The 17,386-nt window shown below is 40.6% G+C and overlaps 2 protein-coding genes across 8 annotated transcripts in view; both read left to right on the top strand.

The window, feature by feature from the left end:
• Nucleotides 1–3,330, top strand: part of DNA2 (DNA replication helicase/nuclease 2) — a 34,972-nt gene extending 31,642 nt beyond the window's left edge. The window contains exon 21 of the mRNA XM_073353478.1: nucleotides 1,978–3,330. Within this exon, the coding sequence (XP_073209579.1) occupies nucleotides 1,978–2,034 (57 nt within the window). The 3' untranslated portion in view covers nucleotides 2,035–3,330. The remainder of the gene's footprint in view (nucleotides 1–1,977) is intronic.
• Nucleotides 3,331–9,027: 5,697 nt separating this feature from the next.
• The window catches only part of RUFY2 (RUN and FYVE domain containing 2), a 64,232-nt gene continuing 55,873 nt past the window's right edge, over nucleotides 9,028–17,386 (top strand). For 2 of the 7 annotated variants that reach the window (XM_073353472.1, XM_073353471.1), the window contains exons 1-3: nucleotides 9,413–9,646; nucleotides 11,396–11,569; nucleotides 12,929–13,046. In XM_073353472.1, coding sequence (XP_073209573.1) covers nucleotides 9,505–9,646; nucleotides 11,396–11,569; nucleotides 12,929–13,046 — 434 coding nt within the window. In that variant the 5' untranslated portion in view covers nucleotides 9,413–9,504. Of the gene's footprint in view, nucleotides 9,126–9,412; nucleotides 9,647–11,395; nucleotides 11,570–12,928; nucleotides 13,047–17,386 lie in introns of those variants that run through there. The other 5 variants (XR_012159993.1, XM_073353476.1, XM_073353473.1 and 2 more) reach the window with 4 other exon arrangements.

Here is a 17,386-nt window from a genome sequence, read left to right as displayed (position 1 = left end):
CTGGTGTTGGATAAATATGTTCTTCTTAGTTTTAATATTTTAAAATGTGATAAATTACAACAGTTGAAACTGCACACTTTTTTTTTTTTATTGAAACAGGCTGGAATTATATGCTGAGAAGCATATATACTACAGAGAGTGCTTTCAAGGGAAGGAAAAAGTGCTGCTAGACTGGGGCGCTTAAGCTCTGTAGCATGAGAACTGCATTTTCAATTTGTATATTTACAGTCTGTAAATTTATATATTTAAATATACATGATTCTTAGAATAGACCAACTTAATATTTGCCCCTATTTGTAACTTACATTTTTGCCAACAGCTTTCCATTTAGTAGTGGATGTTATGGTGCTTTCACCTCTTTGAACTTTAAACTATGAAACAATTTAAGTAAAATACTTTGTGCAGTGGTCCCTATCTCAGTGCCGTAGAATTCCATGTTTGCAGCTAGCCCAGTGGTTTTCAAACTTTTGTACTGGTGACCCCTTTCACACAGCAAGCCTCTAAGTGTGACCCCCCCCCATATAAATTAAAAAAAACTTTTTTTTGTATATTTAACACCATTATGGCTCCCTGCAAAGCGGGGTTTGAGATGGAGGCTGGCAGCTCGTGAGCCCCCATATAATAAGCTCGCGACCCCCTGAGGGGTCCCGACACCCAGTTTAAGAACCCCTGAGCTAGCCCATTTATTCAGTAATTTAGCAGTTGAATAGGCAGCATCTCAAAAAGAACAAGGAACACCTTGAAAATGTTGTTTCTTCATCTTGAAAAGTTGTAACAGTCTATTGAATTACAAGTCCTGTTTTTCAGTATGGTCTTCCCCATTGGCTATTGCTGCCATGATACATATTCTGTTTTCTCTCATGATTTGTGATCAACACCAGCAGCCAAAGGAGGCTACTCAAATGCCATTTCCTTGAATGTTGGGTCTTGTGTGTCGAGTGGCAGGAGTTGTATCTGTAACTGAGCTGTAGCAAGATTTGGGGTGCATGTTTCAGACTCTTCAAGATGCGCAAATTGTGGCCTGTACTATATAGTCAACCTGTATTACAGTGGAAAAAATTACCAACCAAACCTATTAAAGGGGTATGCTTTGGGTCCAGCTAATAAGTGAGTCCAAACTTTGTATTTCTCTTCCACAATTTGCAAATCAGCTTCAATTAAGGGTTTGTTTACACAATGTGGCAAGGGTCTCTAAAGGGGTGTGACTTGCAAAGCACTCTAACTGCCTTGCATTAGAACCTGGTGAGGTGCTCTAAAATTTGGCTGGGCCAAATCTGAGAGACTGGTGATGTGACCCTATGCACCAGGTTGCAAAACTCAGAGTGGAGAGCTGGGCCCAGCCTCATGGCATAGAAGCTGCTGCTGCAGGGTGAGTGCAGGGAGAATTCACTTATCAACCCTCTGCATACGAGGCTGGGAGAAGTGTGTTTGCCTAGGCTCAGTGATGGGCTAATGTGCCCCTGGACATGGCACCCCCTCTAGAACCTTCCTGTGATCCAGACATACTGTTTGGGAAACACTGAGGCTACACTGTTTAAAATTTTAAATTAAAGCTACATCAAAACAAGCCTCCTATTTAACCCTGTTTTTCTACCGATGCATTTTATAGTCTGCTAGATGTGGTTAGCGTGTCAACTTCTTATTTTCTCAAACTTGTGGAAGGAGAGGACATGTATTTAAAAGGAATTGTATTGATAGTGTAATAATAAGGTGCCTAGAACTGCAAAAATGCTATCTTTATGTGCATAATCTCTCTTGTTAATTGAGTCTTTTAGTTAGACTTCATCCTTTCTCAGAGTAATTAGAGAAACCTATAACTTCTGAAAGAGCATGTGAAGTGGAAAGGTTGGAAGATGGCATTGTGATATGCCCCAAAACTACTTTTGACACAAGACAGACCCTTATGCTTAGAAACTCTTTTGCAAGAACAAAATATTATCCAAGTATTTGAAGTTTATTTTCCTTAACTTTTATTACATTTTCAATCTTCCATCAGGGGCACATGAACGAGTCTATCCGTGTAACCTCCTATGATTGTAAAGATGAAGAATTTGAGGGGGAAAAGTCATCTTGTTCATTTTCTATATGTGCTGCTGAATGCAAATAATGGTTTAGAAGACTATGGGTGCTGAGTGCACCATGTAGCCTGAATGGATTTGATTTCAGTCTGGTTTCTCAAACTGTAAAAGTTTCTTTTCACCATATTGCACAAATTATTTTAAAGAAAACAGGTAATTTTAATACCAGTGTGACACTACCATATCAGTAACACAAGTGTGCACTTTTAGAGGTACTAGATAGCCACTCTCATATTCCATTTTCCTTTGGATATATATATTTCTTGTGGGTGATAAGAAATTTCTTATTGGCCACTCGGTACAAATAATACACTGCTTTGAGTGACAAGAAATTTGGGATCATTCTGGTTTTGCAGATTTTAAAATGTAGTTTTTTGCAAGAAAGAAGGGAATTTCTATGTAAAACTTTAAGACTGTGTTTTTGTGTCTGTTAGAAAATGAGTTCCCTTTTCTATTTCCAATGCCCGTTCTGTTGCTTTCTCTTTAAAGTCTGTCCTACATGTAAGAACATACATAATTGAATTCCAGACTTCTCACACTGACACAACTTGATAACGTATCTCTGTCCTCCACTAGCTTTTGGATAAGTTTTGAGAAATATGATATACCTATTCACCTTTAAGAATTAAAGTTTTTTTTTTAAAAAAAAAAAACTTATCGGGTGAAATCCTGGCCAACCTTGAAGTCAATGCCAAGACTCTTGGACTTCAATGGAGCCAGGATTTTTTATGTAGTATTGGCTTTCTTTTGGGAGTTGTTGGGTTGGAGACAGAATTGCAACTTAATGTTAATAAACTTACATGCCAGGTTGTTTCCTTAAATGGTGCAAATTTCCCTTTACTTGACACAGTATAAGAGAGCTCAAATAGAACTACCTCATGCCTAACACTTTAGTTTATGCTATTAACTCAACATTAATTTGTAGATTTTAACTTTTGACTCTACAAAAAGACACAAATGCTGTTCATTGTATTTTTTCACATTTTTTTCCTTTAATGTCAAATTTGTGTCCTAAGGGTTGTTCATAACTTTATACATTAGATATGGGCATTTTTGGTTTTAAAATTCTCTAATTTTTGTAATATTTGTAATGTAATAAAAATTTGCTCAATTGTTACTATTGGGCTAGTTATGGCACTGCTTGAATCAAACAAAATATCAATATTTTCAGTTGAAATGCTTAAAGACACAATGACTTACTGTGTAACTGAACTTCTCATGTATGTTACTGTTTTTTCAATAGCAACGTAGGCAGCTGGTGAAAATATCCTTTGAAGGGGCTGAGCCCACCACCATTCACTCTGCAGAGGCAGCTCCTGTTGAGCAGGTTTGGCTTGGCTACCCATTCTGGCCTGTTGGGTCTCGCTGCTCACGGATTCAGAGAAGTGCACCACTGTGTCACCTGATGTGTCTGTCCGCACACAGGTGGTTCCTCCTCCCCTGCAATACCTACCTTATTCCCTTCTTGGCCCTGGAGATGCTGGAAACCAGCCTTTATCGGTCAAGCTGGGTTGGCGGTGGGCAGGCTCAGAAAATAGAGTAGGTATGGCTGAGCCCCTTTGAGCCTTAGCAACCTGCCGCCTATGATAGGCAACAAACAACTATTTAAAGGTGGGAAAGTTTTAAAACATGTAAAATATATAAAATCTTTCAATACTTCAGTAAGCTTGCTGGAGCAATCTGGTATCTCTTTCCACAGAATTTTTCCTTCAGTTTTGACTTGTCAGTAATTGCTTTATAAGTGTTCTGAAGTTTGAGATATTTAATATTATAAGCCAACTCCTCAGCTCGTATATGTTGACATACACTGATTTATACCAACAGAGGATCTGACCCTATTATTGATAACATAATACTGATTTTGATTAACTTAAATGAAAAGTTCGTAAAATCTCACTTACACTACATGAAAATCAGGCAAAAGAGTAAGTCTGCCATCTCCCTCTTCCCCCAGTAGTTAAAATGTGCCCTCTTCAGGGAGTGGAGTTTAGCTGAAACTAAGAAATACCTACAGATAAAACTGCACTGAGCTGGAATAGATAGAAATGGAGAAAATATACTGACAAAGGAAAATACGGGATTCATTTAGAACCTAATAATACAGGAGTGTCTTGGTGCTAGAATGACAATTTAAGATTTAATTTTTAAAAAAATCTTAATATCCAGTTTTGGGTGGCATCAGTGTGTAAGGATACACAGCTAAAGTGTGCTAAATTCAGCTCACTTTCTGATGTAGAAACTAAGGCCCTGATCCTAGAGTAATATCCATTGGTACAGAAATGCAGGAATCTCCAATATCAGATACCAGGATTATAGCCTAAACCAGGACTGTTAAACTGGTCTTAATTTAGTCTTCTGTAAAAGTGAGATCTTAGTGAAAAAGCTGTCAGCTGACTAAAGTGGAGCTGAATATCCAGTGAAAGGACCATTTTAAAACTCTCACTTCTTCCTTGAACTGCTTCTTCCATTCCTCGCCTCTGCTCTTTCATGGGGATCTGGCTGCAGGAAGTTAAACTTGGGAGTGTGTGTGAGATGAAGTTTGTAGTTTTGTGGCTGTTTGGATTAGACTAACAAAAAGCTACTTTAGTTTTCCATTATCTCTTTTCTACCTACATTAATTTAGGGTTCTTTTTAGTAATGTTTCCAACTGTGCAGGGTTGGATCTTGGTGCATGGATCTGACAAACACCCAGGAGGCCTTTAAGAAGGTCTTTGGATACTCAGTGTCCATAGTCAGATTCTGTCTAATCCCTATTTTGAAGTAAAGCACTCATGTCCTCTGTTCTGTACTATGCCTGCTGGTGACTAATTAGCTCACCCCTCTGACTCAGGCAAGTGGCTAGCCATAATTTATTCATGGAAATGCCAATACCTCTAAGTAATCATGAGAAGATGTCAAACCTAATGACCAACTTGCTCCTAAATATCTGAAACAAACAAAATTTATAGGACAGAAGGTATACTTTAAGGTACAGCTTTCTAATATATACACATTTTCAGGTCTTGTAAATTTATATAAGAACAAATGACAGAATGGATAAAGGCTGTAGAAAAGCAAACATTTTTAGAGAACCATTTATAAATGGGTTTTCTCACTTTCTTAAACACTACAGTTCATAAGAATAAACACAAAAGTTGTTTGATCCCAAACTTATTTTAGGCTAACACATACAAATAAAGGCTAGTGCTAACTATTTCATTCAGCATGACTGTATCAATGCTGGCCTATAGGCAGTTTTCTGTTGCTTCTCATCTGTACTTTATAATCACTTCCTGATATCTCTTCATGAATTTCCAGTCACCTTAAGCTCAGTGTGGGTGAAGCTCAGCTCTTGATCTTTCCTCCCCAAGCCTTCTCTGTCTGCCACTGTGGACATCACTGCTATCCTCCTACTCATTTAATATTTTTAAATGAGTAATTTTTTAACTTGGCCCTCTGGCTGGATCTGTGTGTTCAGCAAGATTTAGAAATAGCCTATTAATACTTACCTAAAATCTAAATTCCAGCTTTTTCTTTCTATCCACAGAGACAACATTTCAATCTTCATCATTTCATGTCTTGACTGCTTCGGGTACCTCTTTGCTGGCCTTGAATATTATACCCTTGTTTTTCCCAATTCTATTCCGAATGTTCTTGCTAAAATCTTGGTTCAATGCTCCGATCATGTCAACCCCCTCTCTGAGCACCTCTACTACTTTCTCTCACCTGCCCCCGCTCTTCGGTTTTCCTCCAGACATGTCGTCTTCTCAGCCTTTCTAGAATCTTGTGAATGTCTTGCTGTCAGTTCAAGTTCAACATTGCTGAAACAGCACTTAATCTCTCCTGCCCCCTCTAGGCCCTCTTTGCTACCTCCTTTCTCAATCAATGTAGATAGCATCACTATTTTGTGCTCTTCAGTCAGGCCTGTTAGCTGGGTGTCATCTTTATGGACCTCTTTAAGTCCTCAATTGCAGGCTGTCTAAATCTTGCCTATTCTTTCTGCATAATATTGCTAAGATATGACCTTTCATATCCATCCACTTGGACAACTCTTGGCCAAGCTCTCATCTTGATTACGGTAACATCTTTTTCTCTGCCCTTGAAAAATGTAATCTTACCCCATCATATCCATTCAGAATACAGCTTTACAGATGATTCTTACCAGTTGCTTTGAGCATATAATTCCTCTCTTTGATTTTTCTAGTGGTTCCTCCTCCCCTGTTGTAACAAACATGTTGCTTGTCTTCACTTTCAATGCCTTCCATTGCAATTCCCCACCCTATCATCCTGTTTCATTCATTATCCACGTGTCAACTTCCAGTTCCTCTCTGTCATGATGGCAGTTTCTATCATTCACTTGTTAAATTTTCAAACAAATACCTTTGTGCTTTCTCCTATGGTGCCCTTACAGCTTACTGTACCCAGCTGTAATGTTACCTCATTCTCCTCTTGTGACCCACCTTTCTAAAATTCCTTTTCTGTAATGGTCAGTTTTTTGTAGGCACAGTTAGACCATGATCTCCGTGTACCAGTACTCCGTCATGCTGACCAATATTGTCTCATTGTGTCCTTGTACTCACTTACCTGTATCAATTTCTTGGTTCCTATATTATAGTTAGTACTACTTTCATCTCGTTTTAGTGTGCCTAGAAAAGTGGGATCCTGGTGTGTAAGTAGGGTTTGTAAGTGCTAGGGTAGTGCACTCCTGAATACAAGCTTTTTACGTTTCAACCCCTTCGTTATTTACTCCCTCATCTAGCTTATCGACTAACCTTTCATGAGCCTGATCATGTCTTCGCTTTACCAACATTTCTAACTGTTCTTGCTTGTTAATCAGTTTGTGCCTTACATTCTCTGAAGGCATTTGCATGTTCCTATATATGTGGGCAAAACTCCCTCATAAAACCTGATCAGCCCTTTCCTTAACTTCTCTTTATAAGACACCTCTGCCCCTTGATACTCTATCCTAGTTGCTGATCATGGCTGAGCAGCTGATGAACTGTAACCGTGCCTCTACTTCCTTTTCCTACTCTCTACCTTCCAAGGGTAATGCTAAACTAATTAGTCTGAGGGAGCAAGGATTTTGTTACATGTACTTTATAAAATGGGGATAAATGTCAGATTTTTTTTACCATATTGAAGCAGGATGTTTGAGCTGCAGCATATCTGTCAATGCTTCAGTGCAGGAGCCTTGCACTTTTTTTCCCCCCCAATAGCCATAACAACCCCAGCTCCCAAAGGGTCCCTTGTCATAAAGTTTCTTAGGCATGCTTTCACTTGTGGAAGGCATGGCTATTTTCTTTTACATGCAGCACCTGTAGCAGAAATATGTGCATCAATCACAGCGCCCGCCTAAAATCTCTCCAACACATCATCAGCGATCTACAACCTATTTTGAAAGATGATCCATCACTCTCACAGATCATGAGAAACAAGCCTGTCCTTGCTTAAAGACAGCCCCCCAACCTGAAGCAAATACCAGCAACCACCCACCAGAACTACTAACCCAGGAACCTATCCTTGCAACAACGCCTGTTGCCAACTGTGTCCACATATCTATTCAGGGGCCACCATCAGAGGGCCTAATCACATCAGCCACACTATCAGAGGCTCGTTCACCTGCACATCTACCACTGTGATAATGTGCCAGTAATGCCCCTCTGCCATGCTCATTGGCCAAACTGGACAGTCTCTACGTAAAAGAATAAATGGACACAAATTGGACGTCAAGAATTAAAACATTCAAAAGCCAGTTGGAGAACACTTCAATCTCTTTGGTCACTCGATTACAGACCTAAAAGTGGCAATTCTTCAACAAAAAAACTTCAAAATCAGAGTCCAAGGAGAGACTGCTGAATTGGAATTAATTTGTAAACTGGACACCATTACATTAGGCTTGAATAAAGACTGAGAGTAGATGGGTCGTTACACAAAGTAAAACTATTTCTACAGGTTTATTCCCTACCCCCACCACTGTTTCTCAGATGTTCTTGTCAACTACTGGAAATGACCCACCTTGATTATCACTACAAAAGGTCGTCCTGTCCCCATCTCCCCCCCCCCCCCCCCGCCTCCTGGTAATAGCTCATCTTACCTGATTGCTCTCCTTACAGTGTGTATGGTAACACTCTTTGTTTCATGTTCTCTGTGTATATAAATCTCCCCACTGTATTTTCCACTGAATGCATCCCCTGAAGTGAGCTGTAGCTCACAGAAGCTTATGCTTAAATAAATTGGTTAGTCTCTAAGGTGCCACAAGTACTCCTTTTCACTTAATTTATGCTGTAGGTGGAGGGCACCTTTTGTATTTATCCCAAGAACCTAGAAGCTGCAGCAAACTCAGTCTTGGACTTCTCTTCTTCAGTTACTTTTGACAAGGGGCATGGGAGAATAGGCTTATTGATGCATAAACAAAATTTACCTAAAGAGGGAACACTGTATTATAAACATTTATACTATGATAGGGCCCGAAGGCTGGGTGCTTGTACAATTATAGAAGACAGAATCCCTTTCCTGAAGGGTTTACAATCTAAAGCTACACCAAAGCGATGGACTGCGCAACGCAAAATACGCCCATTTGTCAATACAAAAGGAAATCACGCATTAGGTCAGAAATGGTACCTGAATGTGTGCACTCAGGAGTGAAAGAGGCTAACGTTTTCTCTGTTATGGTTGTGAGCCTCCTCTGGGGCTATTGCTGCAAGCCTTGTAGGACGCTGGTGGTAGCTGAGCCCTCTGTAGTTTGGGCTACTTATGAAAGAGCAGGGTGATGCTTCGCCCCATAAGTTGCCGCCTGTTCCTCAGGTGTGGGGCAAGGCTGGCTCTAGACCCCAATTTTGCGGCGTCAGCGGCGATTGTGTGTGGCTGGAGCACGGGGGAGTAGCAGCCACTCCTTGCTGGTTGCGCTCTAGGGTGGGCAGAGAGGGGCAGGTCCTCCTGCCGCCGGGGGCGCAGTGCGGCTTGTGACCGGGGAGTGGAGGGGAAGGAGCCTGCGAAGGGCTGGAGCAGGAGCCGTGCAGGGGAGCCCAACCCGCCCGCGACCAGCTGGCGGCTGCTCTGTGGCCATGGGTGAGGGTGCCTCTGCTCCCCGCTGGTGGGGGGCAGCGAGTCGGGGCGGTGGCAGGCCCCGCTCGGGCTCCGCGGGGGCAGCTGTCGGTTCCCGGTGGGGAGGTAGCGGGGTGAGGCGGCGCTTCCCAACGGGCGCGGAGCGGCAGCCCGAGGCGGCGGCGGCTGGTCGGTGCGTGGCCCGGCCGCCTCGCGGCAGAACTTGGGGTGGCTCCAGCCGCCTCTGCGCGCCCGAGGCGGGCGGTGTGCGGGGGCCGCCTGCTCCCGGGGGAGGCGGGGCGGCCGGGCGGGTAAGCAGGCTCCAGGCCGTGGCTCCCTGCGGGCAACCGGTCCGAGCAACACCGGGCAGCGCGGTGACAAAGGAGCTGAGCCCCCGAGAACGATGCTTGTCGCCGGCGTGTGGGATGCGGAGCGGGCGCCTGCTCCCCCCCCCCCCGGTCAGACAGCCGCTAGCGGCCGGCTGCCGGGCGAGGTGCTGTGTGGCCGCGGGGGTAGCGGCCGCCTCCCGGGGAGCAGCCCCCCAGGTGCTTTGTGGGGACTAGGGAGGGCGGAGCAATGGGAGAGCCTTCGCCGTTGTGTCTGCACCGGGGGGAACTGGTTCTTTTTTGGGAAAGAAAAATAAACATGAATTGTTTGGGGTGCCTTTGCGTATCTTGGGCATGGTGCCACTCCTTGTCAAGTGAAGTGGAATGATTGTGTTAAATGTGGGCATGTGCAGGTTGCCTTCCTGATTTATTGCGAAACGGTTCAATTAAAAAAAATACTTAAATCATAAAAGGGTTCAACTGAACGGCCCATCTTAGTCCAGTTACGGAGTGCCTGAACTCACAATGGGCGCACTTTGGAATGCTGTTCACACTAATTTTTTCCGTGGATGTGCAGAATGAATTTTGTTATGTGCACCAATATGGAGGTGTTGTGTGATACATCACCTCCATATTGGTGCACATTACAAAATTAATGTGGCAGGGATGGGGCCGAGGGGTTTGGAGTGTGGGAGGGAGCTCAGGGCTGGGGCAGAGGTTTGGGGGGTGAGGGCTCCGGCTGGAGGTGTGGGCTCTGGGGTGGGGCTGGGGATGAGGGTTTGGGGTGCAGGCTGCCTCAGGGCTATAACAGGGAGAGAGGATTCCCCCCAGCTCTCTCTCCGTTTTCAAACTTTTATTTAAAACAGTAAGGGCTGGAAACTTAAAAGAAAGCAAGAAAACTGAGATTCTCATGTGATTTCTTTGATTCCAGCAATTGTGATTTTAAGAGAAACAAATAGAATGAGGCTCCTGATAAAATTATGAGATTTGACAGTACTGGATTAAGTATCATGACCGTATAATAATTATATAACCCTCATAACATATTCCTTTAGTCATTTCCCATTTTATCAGAAACATATAATGCACCCTCTTAAAGTGGCCAACTAGTTTGAGGCCCCAATTTAGATTGTTTTGGAAAGTTTTATGTATTATAGGTAGAAATGTTTTAATGAGTTTTAAAAAAAATACAGAAAAGAAACTTGGTTTTGTGTGTCCACTTTAAACTTCCCTGTGTAGAACTGTAAATCAAAACTACAGTATTATGCTAGTGGGTGAGGAACTATGTCTGGATCTTACAAATGCTTATGCATGTGCTTAACCATGTTCTACTCATAGAATGTAGTCAGTGGGACTTTACAGTGTGTAAAGTTAAATGCAGGCCTAAGTCTTTGTGGAATCAGGGCCACAATACAAACTGTTTCTATGTAAAGGAGAAAACTGACATCTGTTTCTATGCTGGATATATAACTTGGATTCAAATAATGTTTCTGGATATACTATATTAATGAGACACGTCTTGTACTTATGTGACTGCAGCTTTGGTATCATAGAAGAGAGTCTCTGAGCCCTGTTAACCAGCTGATTTTTTTTTTCATTGCTTTTTCCATATTCATTGTCAGTGCTGCTTTCACTTTGTCTTACAAGCCAAGCTAGGTTGCCCTTCTGGTCCTGACCAGTACTGAAATGAATTGAGACAATAAGTGTGCCTCAAATTATGACATCCCATATAGTGCATGGAAGAATGGAAGGCAATAAAAGCCTACTTCATATGTATTTACATATTACACATCTTATGTTTGTTTTGGAGTGAATGCTGTTTTATAGCACTGTGACTTTACAGCAGTTAATGGATTTTATTCCTTTCATTAAATACAGATTGGGATCAAAGTGCTTTGAACAGGAAAGCATTTAGTGAATTTTTTTTGCTTTCCTAATTGAAATATGCTTATTTTTTGATTGTTTTAGCTGTAAAAGACCCAACAGCTGTAGAAAGAGCAAATTTGCTGAACATGGCTAAATTGAGTATCAAAGGATTGATTGAATCAGCTTTGAGCTTTGGCCGTACTCTGGATTCTGACTATCCACCTTTGCAACAGTTCTTTGTCGTTATGGAGCACTGCCTTAAACATGGTCTTAAAGGTGCAGTAATCACTTTATTCATCTATTTCCTGTCCCAAACCATTTTGAAATTTTGTTTCTCGAATGTGATGCATTATCCTCTTTGTACAGCAGTTTGAATTTGTACAGCACTCTATAAGAAGTCTGAAGCTGTTACCACTCAGAAAAGAGATCTTGGAGTCTTGGATAGTTCTCTGAAAACATCCACTCAATGTGCAGCAGCAGTCAAAAAAGCAAACAGAATGTTGGGAATCATTAAGAAAGGGATAGACAATAAGACAGAAAATATCATATTGCCTCTATAGAAATCCATGTTATGTCCACATCTTGAATACTGCATGGAGTTGTGGTTGCCCCATCTCAAAAAAAGATATATTGGAATTGGAAAAGGTTCAGAAAAGGGCAACAAAAATGATTAGGGGTATAGAACGGCTGCCATATGAGGAGAGATTAATAAGACTGGGACTTTTCAGCTTGGAAGAGAGATGACTCATGGGAGATATGATAGAAGTCTATAAAATAATGACTGGTGTTGAGAAAGCGAATAAGGAAATGTTTTTACTCCTTCTCGTTACACAAGAACTAGGGGTCACCAAATGAAATTAATAGACAGCAGGTTTAAAACAAACAAAAGGAAGTGTTTCCTCATACAGCGCACAGTCAACCTGTGGAACTCCTTGCCAGAGGATGTTGTGAAGGCCAAGACTATAATAGGGTTCAAAAAAGAACTAGATAAATTCATGGAGGATAGTTCCATCAGTGGCTATTAGCCAGGATGGGCAGGGATGGTGTCCCTAGCCTCTGTTTGCCAGAAGCTGGGAATGAGCGACAGGGAATGGATCACTTGATGATTACCTCTTCTGTTCATTCCCTCTGGAGCACCTGACTTTGTCCACTGTCAAAAGATAGGATACTGGGCTAGATGGACCTTTGGTTGACCCCGTATGGCCATTCTTATGAAGTACTGATAACCATAACAAACATTTTTTTATACACTTACACTTTTTTCTTCTTTCTAAGTTACCCCTAAGTGACTATATATGTTTTATCAGTTACCAGGATTAAATGCATGTTACTTATATCTTGATTTCATGTCACTGTTACTCTTACATTGGCATGGTTATGCTTCAGCAGATCTGTTTGAAACATGAAAACAGAATTGCTACTTTATAAGATTCTTTTCAGAAATTCCCAAACCACTGTGACTTATTTTTAAAGGTTAATTAAAGTTTGTCATATAAATACCTATATTCACAGTACAGTATTTTAAAAGAATGTATGTATACAATTTCTAACCCAGGTATGCTGTTGTAAACTGTATGTGAGAGAGTAAGCTAAGTAACTTAATTTGTCAACGAAATCATGTTTTCCTTTTCTTAGTAAGAAAATCTTTTCTAAGTTACAATAAAACAATCTGGGGCCCGCTGGAACTTGTGGAGAAGTTGTACCCAGAAGCTGAGGAGATAGCAGCTAGCGTCAGAGATTTACCTGGCCTCAAGTGAGTAGTGTTGGTAAAAACATAACATTTGCTGCAGTAAAGGTTTGGGGCCTGATCCAGTGCCCATTAGAGTCAGTGGAAGAGCTCAGACCCTTAAAGAGCAAAACATATTGTGGCAAAAGTAGTACTTGGATTTTAACATACTGTGTTGAGAGAATTTAGAAGAAGAACCTTTCTCACATTGAAGAAGCTAAATACTTTAAAAATGAAATGCCTTTTATTGTATTGGTAGAATCATAGAAGAAAAGCACTGGAAGGGACCTTGAGAGGTCATCTAGTCCAGTCTCCTGCACTCATGGTAGGACTAAGTATTATCATTCCAGACAGGTGTTTGTCTAACCTGCTCTTAAAAATCTCCAGTAATGGAGATTCCACAACCTCCCCTGGCAATTTATTCCAGTGCTTAACCACCTTGACGTTTAGGTTGGACATTAGGAAAAACCTAACTCTTTCTTGCTGCAATTTAAGCCCATTGTTTCTTGTCCTATCCTCAGAGGTTAAGAAAAACAATTTTTCTCCCTCTTCCTTGAAACAACCTTTTATGTACTTGAAAACTGTTATCATGTCCCCTCTCAGTCTTCTCTTTTCCAGACTAAACAAACCCAGTTTTTTTTCAATCTTTCCTCATAGGTCATGTTTTCTAGACCTTTAATAATTTTTGTTGCTCTTCTCTGGACACTCCAATTTGTCCACATTCTTCCTCAAATCTGGCGACCAGAACTGGACACAATATTCCAGTTGAGGCCTAATCAGTGCAGAGTAGAGCGGAAGAATTATTTCCTGTGTCTTGCTTACAATACTCCAGCTAATACATCCCAGAATGATGTTTGCTTTTTTTGTAACAGCTTTATACTGTTGACTCATATTTCGCTTCTGGTCCACTATGACGGCCAGATCCCTTTCTGCTGTATTCCTTCCTAGGCAGTCATTTCCCATTTTGTATGTGTGCAACTGATTGTTCCTTCCTAAATTGAGTACTTTGCATTTGTCCTTCTTGAGTTTCATCCTGTTTATTTCAGACCATTTCTCCAGTTTGTCCAGATAATTTTGAATTTTAATCCTATCCTCCAAAGCACTTGCAACCCATCCCAGCTTGGTATCGGCCACAAACTTTATCTGTGTACTCTCTATGCTATTATCTAAATCGTTGATGAAGATATTGAACAGAACCACATCTAAAACTTCTCCCCCATCCACAAAGCTTGTTACCCTGTCAAAGAAAGCTATGAGGTTGGTTTGACACGATTTGTTCTTGACAAATCCATGCTGACTGTTACTTATCACCTTATTATCTTCTAGATGTTTACAAATTGATTGCTTAATTATTTGCTCCATTATCTTTCTGGATAGAAAAGTAAAATTGACTGGTCTGTAATTCCCTGGGTTGTCCTTATTTTCCTTTTTATAGATTGGCACTATATTTGCCCTTTTCTAATCTTTTGGAGTCTCTCCTGTCTTCCATGACTTTTCAAAGATAATCGCTGATTGCTCAGATATCTCCTCAGTCAGCTCCTTGAGTAGTCTAGGATGTATTTCATCAGGCCATGGTGACTTGAAGACATCCAATTTGTCTAAGTAATTTTTAACTTGTTCTTTCCCTATTTTAGCCTCTTCTGATCCTATCTCATTTTCACTGGCATTCACTATGTTAAACGTGAAAATTGAACATATGTTCTAGAACATATGTTCTAGATGTTTGCAAATTGATTGCTTAATTATTTGCTCCATTATCTTTCTGGATAGAAAAGTAAAATTGTCCTTGGTCTTCCTCTTGCTTCTAATGTATTTGTAGAATGTGTTCTTGTTACCCTAATGTCTCTAGTTAGTTTGATCTCGTTTTGTGCCTTGGCCTTTCTAATTTTGTCCCTACATACTTGTGTTATTTGTTTATATTCATTCTTTTTGTAATTTGACCTAGTTTCCACTTTTTGTAGGACTCTTTTTTTTTTTTTGGAAATTGAAGATCTCCTGGTTAAAGCAGGGTGTTCTCTTGCCATACTTCTTATCTTTTGTACACAGTGGGATAGTTTGCTCTTGTGCCCTTAATAATGTCTCTTTGAAAAACTGCCAATTTTTTTTTCCCTTAGACTTGCTTCCCATGGGATCTTACCTGCCACTGTCTTTATTTTGATGTTCTCCCTTCCACCATTCCTTAGAATCATGAACTCTATCATTTCATGATCACTTTCACCCAAGCTGCCTTTCGCTTTCAAATTCCCAACCAGTTCCTACCTATTTGTCAAAATCAAATGTAGAACAGTCTCTCCCCTAGTAGCTTTCTCTACCTTCTGAAATAAAAAATTGTCTCTAATACATTCCAAGAACTTATTGGATGATCTGTGCGCTGCTGTGTTGTTTTCCCCAGAGACATCTGAGTAGTTGAAGTCATCACCACCAAGTCCTGTGCTTTGGATGATTTTGTTAAAGTTTTGTTAAAGTTGTTTTTAAAAAAAGCCTCATCCACCTCTTCTTCCTGGTTAGGTGGTCTGCAGTAGACCCCTACCAGGACACCACCCTTGTTTTTTACCCCTTTTATCCTTACCAGAGACTTTCAACAGGTCTGTCTCCTATTTCCATCTCAACTTCAGTCCAAGTGTATACATTTTTAATATATAAGTTAACACCTCCTCCCCTTTTTCCTGCCTGTCCTTCCTGAGCAATACCCTTCTATACCAATATTCCAGTCATGCATATTATCCTACCATGTCTCTGTGATGCCAACTATGTCATAGTTGTGTTTATTTATTAGCATTTAAAGTTTTCCCCTGCTTATTTCCCATACTTCTCACATTAGTATACAGACATCTAAGATACTGATTTGATTTGCTCCCCTCCCCAGTTCTGTCTTGTCCCTTCTTTATCTCTGCTATAACAGCCCATGCTCCCCACAAAGGTGATACCCTTATGTCTCAGTTGTACTAATTTTCCAAATGTTGCATAAAAATAATATAACCAAGACTGCCTTACTGGTTAACTAGCGAAGAGTAATCCGCCTGCCTTCCCATTCTTAGCTTGATCAGACATTAAATGAAATCTTCTCTATTTTCAGCATCAAATATAATGTCTTTGTTATCAGCCAGTGTTGCTGGTATCTAATTTTTGGGGAAAAAATAAGGTGATTGAGGCAGTCTTGTAAATGTTTTATTCTTTTTGGTGTGCTGGTGTCTTTTGGAATCGTCAAGTTTACTTGTTTACCGCTAGCCTTATTTCAAGTACATGATGTTCCCATGGCATCAGCTGGAGGATGTAACTCTAATCCTCATATTGTGGCAAACAGCAGAGTCATTAGACCATTGCAGTGATTCTCAGTGATAAAATTTAGTTTGCTTAATATGCTAGGAAATATATAGCTTCTAACAGAGTTTCCCAGTCAGTTATATATTCATCCTCTTTGTGTTTTGTTCAGTGTTTGGGACACACCTTTATGTTAGTAAAATTATCTTGAAAAAAGATAAGGTCTAAAGATAGAGCTGTGCAAACTTTATAGGATTCCTGCACAGTTTGGTAGTGGACGTCCATATGCTTCTCTCTTAAACCCTCCTGACTTTGTGAGTATTTGAAAGCAGGGCTGAAAATATCGGGAACAAAGGTTGACAACTGTACTGAGGCCCTAAACTTTGGGGCCCCCCAAACTTCTGTAACTGGGTGAAATGGAAGGGGGTGGGTCCCCAGCAAACTTGATGTACCTGGGCTCCAAATTTCTCTTGATGGGCCTGTTTACAAGATATTCTCCAAACTTTTTCTAACAAAAATAATTTTTTTGAACTTTTATTGTAAACATTTTTAAAAGGACACTGTCAGATTAAGAATCATTTATTTTTCTTCCCTGTGTTGGTATTAATACCTTAACCAATAAAAAAAAAATTATATTTTACCCTTTATGTTGTTTTTACTTTCTACACAGTGCTTTGCTTGGACAATTAAAATAGAGTGGTTGTTTTCACTCTCTGATTCTCATGCGGTAGCATAGTACTGCACTGTTTGGGTTGCAAACACTGCTGGAAAGTGTTGGCATCCAAACAAAAACTGTTTTACTTCAAATATTTTCAAAAATAAATTCATGAAAACGTTATAGGGCGAGGGATAGCTCAGTGGTTTGAGCATTGGCCTGCTAAACCCAGGGTTGTGAGTTCAATCCTTGAGGGGGCCATTTAGGGATCTGGGGCAAAAAATGGGGATTGGTCCTGCTTTGAGCAGGGGGTTGGACTAGATGACCTCCTGAAGTCCCTTCCAATCCTGATATTCTATGATTCTATGATTTCTAGTTACAAGATGGATAAAATCAATAATATATTTTTTTTGTTTTAAATTGGATTTTTTATTTAAATTAAATACATTTT

The sequence above is a fragment of the Lepidochelys kempii genome, chromosome 7 (genome assembly GCF_965140265.1).
Source record: "Lepidochelys kempii isolate rLepKem1 chromosome 7, rLepKem1.hap2, whole genome shotgun sequence".
Taxonomy (NCBI): domain Eukaryota; kingdom Metazoa; phylum Chordata; order Testudines; family Cheloniidae; genus Lepidochelys; species Lepidochelys kempii.
The sequence above is the reverse complement of the archived record's forward strand: the minus strand, read 5'-3'. Positions and strand labels throughout refer to the sequence as shown.